Source organism: Pieris napi, chromosome 16, assembly GCF_905475465.1.
Source record: "Pieris napi chromosome 16, ilPieNapi1.2, whole genome shotgun sequence".
NCBI classification, from domain to species: Eukaryota; Metazoa; Arthropoda; class Insecta; order Lepidoptera; family Pieridae; genus Pieris; species Pieris napi.
The window spans coordinates 9,940,411-9,951,413 of NC_062249.1; the positions used below are offsets into that span (position 1 = coordinate 9,940,411).

Sequence of the window (11,003 nt, forward strand, 5' to 3'; positions counted from 1 at the left end):
ACTGAAATGAAACGTGCAAATAAGGATTATGTTCGACTCGCCACGCACATACATTGGCTGTTAAAGCAAACTTTATAGATATCATCTGGTATCTATAAAGTTTGCTTTTGAGAAAAAAATTACTGAAAATAATTTTTCAACTAACGGTTACTATGCAACGAAGATTATATTGAAAAGAATCCTTTAACGCACCTGTAAGCCTCTCGAAGTTGCAGGTGCTCATGGGGTGTTTATTACTTTATTTAAATTCCCTTGAGCCGTCAGAATACAGAACACTTATGTCACTCTAAATTCATCTTCAGGTATGTAAAGAAACTTAAAAATACGCATGAGCTGCTGAGAAAATAGCATGCACTAAGTAAATTGTCCACAAACTCTGTAAATTGCATCCAGGAATTACATGAACTGAAATATCATGAACTGAGTACTGAGTAAGTATCTGCTGGCAATAACTGCGCAGATAGGACTCTGTATTTCAAAAACGTATTGAGCTTTGCTTTAGTAATTTTAACAGTGTGCGCTAATCAGTAGTATAAAGCATGTGTTGTATGAACCGTATTCCATACGTTGTATGTATGAAAATACTATACAAATACTATTACAGTGGAAGTGGACTCTCGGTAATTTGATTTTTTCCGTTCCCTTGAAAAATTCTCGATAAATTGAATAAAATCAATGGTAATTGGTCCCCTCGGTAGTCATCAACATGGAATAATTTGAAGTCTGGGCTTCCCTACTTTCTATAATTTGATGTGTTTATCATGCACAGATCTGTTAATTGTTTTTTAAATTACTTCAGACAGTGATAGGCTGAAGTCGCTCACTCAAAAACAGATAACAAACTTCTTTTTGAAATAAAAATGTGTGAATAATTGTATTTCATTGTTATATAATAGTTATATAGAAATAATAGATCACGCATTTTGATCAAACTCTTATTTACTTGAACCCCCCTCCCCTCGTGGTTATTTAAATGCTTGTTATTTTGAACTCTGGGTAATTTGAGATTTATCTCCCTTAAGTCTCAAATCATCGAGATTCGACTGTAATACCTTACAATTTTTTTTCTTACAATAAAGTTCACAAAAAAGAGTGCGACTTTCATCATCTAGCATATACAATAATTATGGCGAATAAGTATTATTTTTACTTAATTTTCTACAATACTAGTGAATAGCTTAAACTAAGGCAATGATCATTAACAGACTTAGTGTTCTATAATGTTTTGACACTATGTTCGTGTGTCCAATTTACCGCACTTGCACTTATATTCACTACACTCAAACTCAAACTCAAAATATCTTTATTCATATAGGTAAACAAGTACACTTATGAACGTCAAAAAAGAAGTTAAATTAATTGTAAATTTACATTTACTTCCAGTTCCCAAGTCAAGGGCGTAGAGTGGAAAAGAGGGCACTAGGTTTATTAACTCAAAAGGTTTAGTTCTCTTAAGGCGTCTTATTACTGATGAGTCAAGAAGTTTGATTGCCTCAGCATTCACACGGATTTGTAACCTTACAATAATAATAATAAAAATGTCCTAATTATAAGTTTAACATTGAGATGGTTGAAGTTTTATGCGTTTATAAAATATCTAGCAATCCAGTGTGCTTTTTGGCAGAGGCCTCCCCCAGCCTCCAATGACATATCTTATACATTTATAAAATTCTAGTGTCACAATGTTAGTTACCGTACTCCTCCGAAACGGCTTGACCAATTTTTATTAAATTTTATATGCATAGTAGGTCTGAGAATCGGCTACTATCTATTTTTCATACCTTTAAGTGTCAACCCCTAACATTTTATTTTTATTTTTTGGACGAGATTTTAATTATTAATGTTTTTATGATGCATGCATGAAGAAACAAAAATACATACAACGCTTAATTTTCACCCCTCTACGATCAACCCTTATTTTTTATTATTGATAGTCTATATTTTTATTGAACTCAAAAAAATCCTAGAAATAATATACATGGCAAAACGATGTTTGACGGGTCAGCTAGTATCATATTATAATAATATCTTACTTAAGATATAGAATATATTAAAATTCTAGTGTTTCTCTTCGAGGCTAGATGAGACACCATGTGGAGGTCTTAAGATGAAGGGGCGGTAGTAACACGTGGGTGTAACTATCAAGTTTATTAGACGAATGAGTTATGTAAGAGCTGATTCACACATTTAATTCCACGCCCGCCAGCCATCTGTAGTCAATGGCTAATTTAGATAAGCTTATCAAACTTGAATAAACTTAAATTTATTCAAGGGATAATTTTTGTATGCCATATTTAGTAATAAGCTGTGAAGTATTATAACAATGTTATTTGTATAGATGTATCATCATCATCAATGGTTGATGCTCAATTAAACTTCACCATCGCAATCTATCTAGTGCTTCCCGCGTCCAATTGCGAACCCCTATTGTTTCGAGGTCCTTGACAACTCCACCCCACCAACGCAACCTCGGTCTACCGGGTTTTCTTATGCCACCGGGTTGTGAGTTTAGTAAGGACCTTGAGGTTCTGTCTTTCGCCATTGGTGCACATGTCCCAGCCACTTGAGCCTGTTGCACTTTATGAATTGGACGATATTGGCGTCGTCTAGGATGTTATAAAGTTCTTCATTGTAGCGGATACGCCAAACACCGTCGTTGCAAACAGGACCAAAGATTCTTCGAAGAATCTTCCGCTCGAAAAAAGGGAGAGAGATCTCGTCTTTCTTGCTAAGGGGCCAGGTTTCAGAACCATAAGTGAGCACTGGTCGCAGCAGATTTTTGTACAGAACAAGCTTGGTATTCTTCCTGAGAAGTCGCGATTGGAAATATCTGCGAAGGCCAAAGTAACAGCGGTTTGCCATCATGATGCGATGTATAGATGTATATCATATTCCAAATTGAACCTTTTAGTTTTACATACATATAATAAAAACCTTTTATAAATGATACAATTTAACACTGTCGGAATTAAAACGCTTATCATTATTGTTTTTATACAATTATTTAAATTAGATTAAAAATATTTAATCCTGACATCTAGCAAACTTTACAGGATGAATGGTTATGGGTCGATTATTTCGAAACATATTAATTATTAATACGTTGTTGCATTATTAGTACATATACAATCAGGTAACATACATTATTAAGGAGGCAATGGGCTGATTTAACTCTAACAAGCGATCTCTTCTAGACCCTAGAAAGGAAAAAGAAAAACGAATTACTAATGGTAGAGTAAAATGTGCATAACTAAATTAAAATTAAATTAAATTAAATTACAAGTAACATCTAAAACAAAAAATAACTAAACAAGTAGGTACATATTTACTTGTAATAACGCTATCACAGTAAATTAATTAAATGTTGATTTTTTTACGTCTCAAAACATTAAAATACATCTTTAAACAGAAACTACGTGTGAGTTCCTGTAATCTTCAATAAGGCATAGACAACTGTTTTAACTGGCAAGTAAATAGTGCCGCATTTGCCTTCGGTTTTACTGAAAATAAAAGCCAAGAAGGCTTTTATCTCACTGAAAAAAACAATTGCTTGTCCACTGAGTCATAGAAACGGTTACCTAACTAGGTACACGAATTGTAAAAAATCATCTAAGGTAACATCCAACCGTCGCGTGCGCATATCTCCGCGTGCCGCCATTGTAGTGAACTATACGCGATTTGAATTTTTTTACATATTGAGGAAAATGAGGGGGGACTAAACATAACTTGTTACCAACACCAGTGATACGCTTTAAATACCTAAATAGATTATTTTAAACCGTGATAAATTTTAAATATATTTTCTTTTACTATACAAAAGGAGCTTTATAATATACTAATAATCTAATCACCAATATACCAGCGTATCTTGGTGCTGGTCTCAGATGTTTCTTTAGTAATTTTTTTATAGGATAGGGGCAACCGAGCCTACAAAAAGTCTATAAAGCGCAATCATCGCAGCCCATGGATACATTAGTAGGTGCGTTTCTTCTCTTTTTTTAAACAATATTGGAGGTCGTATCTCCGAAGAAAGACCGGGCTACCGGGTGTCGACACACAAAAGTCAAAATAATTTATTCATATAGTCTAGTCGACAAGTTGAAAATGGAACAAAATAGAGATACTGCTCTTAAAATTATGTGCGATAGCTCATTCGAACCGGAATGACGCCTAGAAAAATGTGCTAAAAGCGTGTATTAGCACATAAAAAATTGCAAAAGTTATAGACAATTAAAGATGAAAAAAAAATGGCATTTAGTTTTTTGCCAATATTTAATAAACTATTAATATTTAAGAAATTTCAAATAAAGATTCTGAAAGAAAAGGAAATTTCCAATAAAATGCTGCTAACTCTCGGAACTCTATCTCCATTATTTATAACTTTAATTTAACGCTGAAAATAGGTCTGCGGGTGACATTTTTAGGATTCGCGCGTGGCGTCAAAAGCGACTACGGCACATTAATTAATTTATTTAAGGTATTGAATATTTTTTTTTAAATTTGAAAAAATTATGGTGTGTTCTGAACACTATAATTAATTTATTCCCGTTGAAAATTTTACTTAAAGTTAATTTTTCAACAAGTTAAATAATTGTTAACAAGCGAAATTTTCTCGAACGACCGTCTTAATTGTAAGTGAAAAAAAATGTTTAAATAATGGTCGTAAAAATATTTCGCTTCGTAGAGCCTTTCTTACATACATACTTAACAAGATCGTGCCATAAAAGTTAAAAAAATATTTATACTTTGTTTATAACATTTTTTTTACTTAAACAAAAACTTAAAAATCCATGTAATGTTGATAAAAAAAAATCTCTCTTAAAAATCACTCTTTATAATCGCCAAGTTTTTTGTTTCACACAATGTTTTTAAGGAGCTGCAACCATTAAACCATGTTCCACATGACATCTTAAGTAATAGTTAATTAATCATAATAAAAAAAAAATTCAAACAAAGATTTGTCTCTATCAGCAGGAGGCATGGTGAAATAGGAGCACGCACGTACATTCTCGACAGTTCGCTAGTTCGCAAAAAAATGTCTAGTGAAGACTGTGGAAGACTTCCAGGCTCCAGCCAAGAAGGTGGTCAGCCTCAGATGTCGATAGGCGAGTCTATGAAATGCTGGTTTCCTTAGTGAGTTTTTACCACAAGCAAATGTAGCTACAAAGAAAGTAAAGTCAAGGGACAAATCGCCAAATTCAGTTGTATTTATTAATAACATAACCAAAGCGTATTACACCATATACGACGAACATTATATACTAAAACAATGTACTAATAATTTGCTTGTTGAGGTGTGTGTGGGAATGCGCAATGTGTGGAGGTGTGTAAGTGTGTGTGCGTATTTATGTGATCTTCATAATCCATTCGATTCGCGTATTTCCTAATTATATGCTTAATTAGTAAGTTTTACGTCAGGCGCTAAAGTGTACACGGCTACGTTACACAACATGTATGAAGTTATTTTTAAGTAAAGCGACCATTACTTTAATCTCGTGACTTGTTGCTGTGACGTAATTTTTTCGTGTTCCCGCTAAAATTACTGGCCTTGAAAATTACTTGTTATAATAACATAGATCGAAATTGGGATGGACAACCATGTAGAAATTATTGACGTTTTTGGACGTAAATATTAATTATTTATCCTGAATAAATTTTGGCTCGGTGAAATCTAATTGACCATCGCCTCACCGGTTTAGTTATCTCTGGTTACAAGATATCATATTCTGCGACTATTTCTATACATATAGGAGACGCTCAGATCAAGGTTGTGGTCGTTATGTCATTGCGTCAGATCATCATGTTGGCCTGCTTTTCACTGGTTCTTGGTACAACAAGACAGATAGCTTTTGACCATTAAAATAGAGGTAAAATTTTGAGACTGGATACCCCTAAATAAAACTTCAGTTAAAAATCAAATCTAAGTCCGTCACACTTAGCGTAACACCTAGCGATTCGAATTTCGACCTAATCATGGTAGGTATAGTAAAACTGGAGATTCCACCAATAGCTACTATGTCAAAACAATGGACCATTACCCCTAGATGTTTTGCCAACCTACGGCATATTCCTACTTTCCACACGTCTGTAGGCTGTGGGAGCTTAGTGAATGCTGAAATTGCTGTGCTGTGGGTGGTCGCATCATAAAGATACGTTAAATCAGTCAAAACCGGGGTCAACCTTTTGGTGTACAAAATTTCGTAGATATTCTTAGTTAAAATTATGAATTCTATTTTGATATGAAATTGAAAAATACAAGTTTTACAGAATTAGGTAGGCCTGTGTTTGGTACTGAGTATGTAACAATTGGGCATTTAAACATTTTTTTAATACCTGCCTTCACACTGGCAACAATTTCATTAAACTATGGATGGAAAAATTAATATTTTTAGATGTTTTTTTTTTATCCTATGTTGCCATTTGTTTTTTATCTATTTTATACCTAGGAAAATATATTGTCGGATTGTTTACATCCTACGGATACTACCAGCTATCATGTCCTAGGATCTAATCCACGTTACTTAATTATGACTAAACTGCAATAAATTAAGTTTTCCATCTACCATAATTCTCTTTTAATTGCTTTGTCTATAAATGTCTACAAACCAATTAGTTTAGATATCTTTTATTGATTACACCCAGCCTTTAAGAAGTGAGTATTGCGTAAGTAATTACTCTCTAGTCTCCAATGGTATTAACGAAGTACGAAACAACCGTTTCTAATATTAATACGCAATTTATTATGCGGTAAGCAAAAAGTATATAATATTTGTATTGAGCTACTATATGAATATTACGGTCCCGATTTGTCCACGAAACCATTTGTTCAACAAACAATCAACCATCGGAATCCTTATTGATAGACATTGGTCACCGTCGCCACCATATTGGAGAGTATACATTCAGATCACGTCTTCCGCCAAAGAGCGACGCCTCGAATGAATAGAAAGAATCATGATGATGGAATTTATGTTCAACGTATGATATACGATGAATATTTTATTTACTGACATCAGATTTTATATGCAAAGGGCAGCTCTTTCGCGGTTCTAGAACTTTTAGAAGCTTTAACCATGATATAAATCTTGGATTATTAACTGTCTACTTCTGATCCTAATCTGAGCGTTTTCTATAATATTTCTGTAGTTTACTCAATTTTACTTAGGATGCCAAGAAATTGATCATGATTTATTGCATAATCATTTAATTGTTATCATACGTTTACAGTGTCAGAAAATAAGCTGCTTTTATTATACATTTGCATGTCAATCTTTTTATAGATAATAATAATAATATTCCTTTATTTTATGCTATTTAAATATAAATACATATACGACACAAGAAATTCACAGTGAAGTAAAATAAGGTATTTATATTTTCATGGACTCCCCACGGGTTAAAGCCTCCTTCAAGGTATTCGACAATTTTCTGTCCATCTGGCACACTTTTCTCGTTATTCATAAAAATTTCATTAGTTAATACATCGTTTTAACTACAGGGTTTTCGTCAATTTGATAGAAAGAAAAATAGATTACTTTAAATAAACGAAAGTGCAATTTATCAAAACTGATATATTTTTTATAGATAAGGAGGTTTTTATCTAGATCAAATTTTGAGATTTGACAAGTTTAACCTGAACTTGAACCCGGGAAAAATTAAATGGATTCGTACTTAATAGTAGAACCTCTATAAGTCGAACATCAAGGGAGACGCCAAAAAATTCGAGTTATAGAGTTTTCAACTTATGGAGGATTTCGACTTAGGCGGATTTTGATTCGACATAAAGAGTTTGAGGTTTATTCTTATAAATTTTGATAGATTCTTAAAAATTGATGTGTATTGCAGTAGAACCAAACTACTTCTGACAGTATTTAAGTCGAAAACAAATGACTGGCTTAGCTAAATTTCAAAGGGAATCAAAATTGAACACCTGACACAAAGCAAGCAAACACGTGTTTCCATGAGACATAAATTTATTATTGTATACTCCTAAAATGTTTTCTAAGAAACAATAGTGTACTCACATTGTCGGCAAGTTCTTAAAGTCGGTAACTTATTTTTGTTCGAACAATAGAGATAATAAATTCCAAATGATCAAGTTGTAAAGGTTGTAAAATAAAACGTTCCTATGTTCGAGATACAGAGGTCAAATTTAATTTTTCGAGTTATAGAGTGAAAATATGTACCAAAATGGCTTGGAGGGACTCGGTGATTATTTCGATTAACAGAGGGTCAAGATTTCAAGTAATGGAGGTTTTGGTGTTTTAAGGGAAGGGAACAAAACATTTTTTCGAGATTTGGAGGTTTTTGACTTATCGAGGTTCGACTTAACGAGGTTCTACTATGTGTATTTCGCTGTCATCTGTATACTATGACTGATGACATAATTAGCTCTATTGTCATTGTCAGATGACGGATGTCAATTGTCAGAGCTATTAATGTAAAACCTCGAATTAAATTCCAACAAAATTATATTGTTTTTATTTAACTTGCTTTAATTGATAATTTCACTAGTTATATTATCATCATCACTATAATTTAAAGCAAAAAAAATATCGTTATTTAGAAGCGAGAACAATAGATCAATCATGCAAGACTTCACTAGCATATTAAATATAATATTTATAATAAGTGGTGGTGTTTTAACTTTTGTTATTCTATTTATTTTTGCCAAAAGACAGATAACCAGATTTGCTCTTCGTTCAAGACGAGGCCCTCATGTTCCTATTGGGACTGATGCTAAGAAAGTAAGTACTCTCTTAATTTGTGCTTAGTTATCTATAACATTTATTCACAACCATTTTTAGATTTTTATTAATTTATAAAGTATTCTTCTAGTACCTGAAGAAAGAAATAGAGCGAAGGATAGAAGCTGTGCCCAGGATTTTGCTTGAGCCTCGACTACTGTGTGGAGATCTTTCCCATTATATTCTGGAGCCCCAGCAACCGTATCACTACCGATTTAGGGCTGTAGATGATGTAAAAAATCTAGGTAGGTACTTAATAATTTTAATTAAACAAGTCATGGCATATTTGGTAAAACATAATGTAATATAATAAACATGTAAACATGTCTGTGTACATAAAATATGTATGTCTACCATTAGATAATATCTCTGTTTTAAATAATATATACCATTGAAGATCTATATGGTAAAGACTTCTGCCGTAATACAAATGTTATGAATACATGTGTTTAATTTTATATTATTGTATGGACAACCATACCATGTAATATTATAAAATTCAATTCACCATTCACATTCATTATAAATATGAATGAATATGTGTTGTGATAATTAAAAAATTTTTGACACCATTTCAATAAATTGAATGTGTATTATTTTCCAGAAGAAGAAATTTTTTGTCAAGATCCTAATCTGCGACGACACCCTCGTGAATCACTTCGTGCATTTTTACTCTCATGTCTGGCCGCCCCACTTGATGGCAGAGGACAAAAGCTGATCCACCAGTTCTGTGATGCATATGAGTCTGCGAGACATCATCCAGCTGAGTTTGGAGAGGAAGAGTATAGGTCTTATAATAGATTACTGCTGAAGTTATTAGATGCGTAAGTTTGTCTATTCAATAATATTTAATCACAGCTCTGAAGAATCAGAATAAAAATACAAGATATATTATTTTATACGTATATATATACATATATATTCATCTGTTTAAAAATAATTACAGTGCTCGATTACTAAAAAGTGTGGGTTGTGTGAGTGGAGGGTCTAGGGGAAGTCCTCAAAGACGACCTGCGAGGCTGCTTGACCCCACACGACTTCGCCCACCACTTGCACATAACAATCAGTACACAGCTCTAGAGGTAGGCCATATTTTACACTTTTATTTGTGCCTTTCAAGTGAAAGGCAAGTGCGTTATAGGAAGTTAAACAAAAAAGGGTGTGTGTACTTATGTACGCGCGTAAGAAGTTATACTTCTTTGGCATTATTAAAAATACTTTTTGATTGCATGCAAATAATTAATTACAGTTAAATAATCAAAGACTGGAAAAGGAGTCATTATAGGCAATAAAGTTCAGTTTACATTTGAAAAATTATATAAATAAATATTTATTATTATTTTCTTACATAAAGTGTAACATAAATTCTATTGTTATTCGAATGTTGTTTTTAAATTATGTCCAATGCCGTAGCATCTTTCGTGGGCAACTTCATTTTGTTAATTTTGTGTCACGGTGCGCGCGCATCGTAAAATTTCACTCTCATCAATTTTTCATAATGCGCCTAAAGAAGTATAACTTCAAAAATAAAACCAATTATTCTATTGAATTAACTTGGCATATCCAAGTAAGATTGTAATTCAACCTTTAAAATACAAAACAAAATATTTGAATACTCAATTGTGTAATAATAAATTATGAAAATTAAAAATTTCAAAACAAGCAACTAAATTAATTAAAAACTTTATTATAGAATATGCCAGTAGACTCAAAGATAGAAGAGGAAATAATTCATGTGCCGATTAAGAGTCCCATTGAGCCCATTGTGAAGCCCCCAGCAGATGAGACTGCTGTCTGAGGGCGGAACGCCCGCAATGTACAGACTCTGTAGCGGGCGTGAGTGAAGTGAAATGATGCTGCAAGGTATTAAAGAAAGTATAAAAGGGACAGATGTGGTGAAAAGACAAAATGGCTAGTCAAGTGATTAGAGAACAAGTGAAGTTTAAGTGAAAATGTATAATGTTGTTTATGTGTTTTCTACATTCATTATTATTTGAGTAAAGAATCGATGTTTGAAGGTTATTATTTATTTTTTATCTGCGATTTATAAGAATATATGGAAGACATAATAGTGTATATTTCAAAATTTTTGACAAATTTCTATTTTAATGATTTCTTAATGTTAACTACATTAAATTGGAAATAAGTAGTATTGTCTTTGATTATCGAAAATAGAGGACACCGTGAGCCATTTTTGCCAAAACCCTCCATCTTTTAGTCGATACCAACTCCGGGGAAATAAATACAGATAATGCA

General features: G+C 32.8%; 1 protein-coding gene across 1 annotated transcript; it reads left to right on the forward strand.

The window, feature by feature from the left end:
- Window positions 1–8,426: 8,426 nt before the first annotated feature.
- LOC125057501 (protein C1orf43 homolog) lies at window positions 8,427–10,764 on the forward strand. The gene is made up of 5 exons (XM_047661224.1): window positions 8,427–8,747; window positions 8,839–8,992; window positions 9,352–9,571; window positions 9,694–9,829; window positions 10,441–10,764. The coding sequence occupies exons 1-5, from the start codon at window positions 8,589–8,591 to the stop codon at window positions 10,543–10,545; spliced, it is 774 nt and encodes a 257-aa protein (XP_047517180.1). The 5' UTR covers window positions 8,427–8,588; the 3' UTR covers window positions 10,546–10,764.
- The last annotated feature ends 239 nt before the right edge of the window (window positions 10,765–11,003 follow it).

What these genes read in the sequence shown, in the direction of transcription:
- LOC125057501 (XM_047661224.1), top strand. Translation starts at nt 8,589, where the DNA reads ATGCAAGACTTCACTAGCATATTAAATATAATATTTATAATAAGTGGT. An exon ending in TTGGGACTGATGCTAAGAAA is followed by an intron (nt 8,748 to 8,838) that starts GTAAGTACTCTC and finishes GTATTCTTCTAG; the next exon opens with TACCTGAAGAAAGAAATAGA. An exon ending in CTGCTGAAGTTATTAGATGC is followed by an intron (nt 9,572 to 9,693) that starts GTAAGTTTGTCT and finishes AAATAATTACAG; the next exon opens with TGCTCGATTACTAAAAAGTG.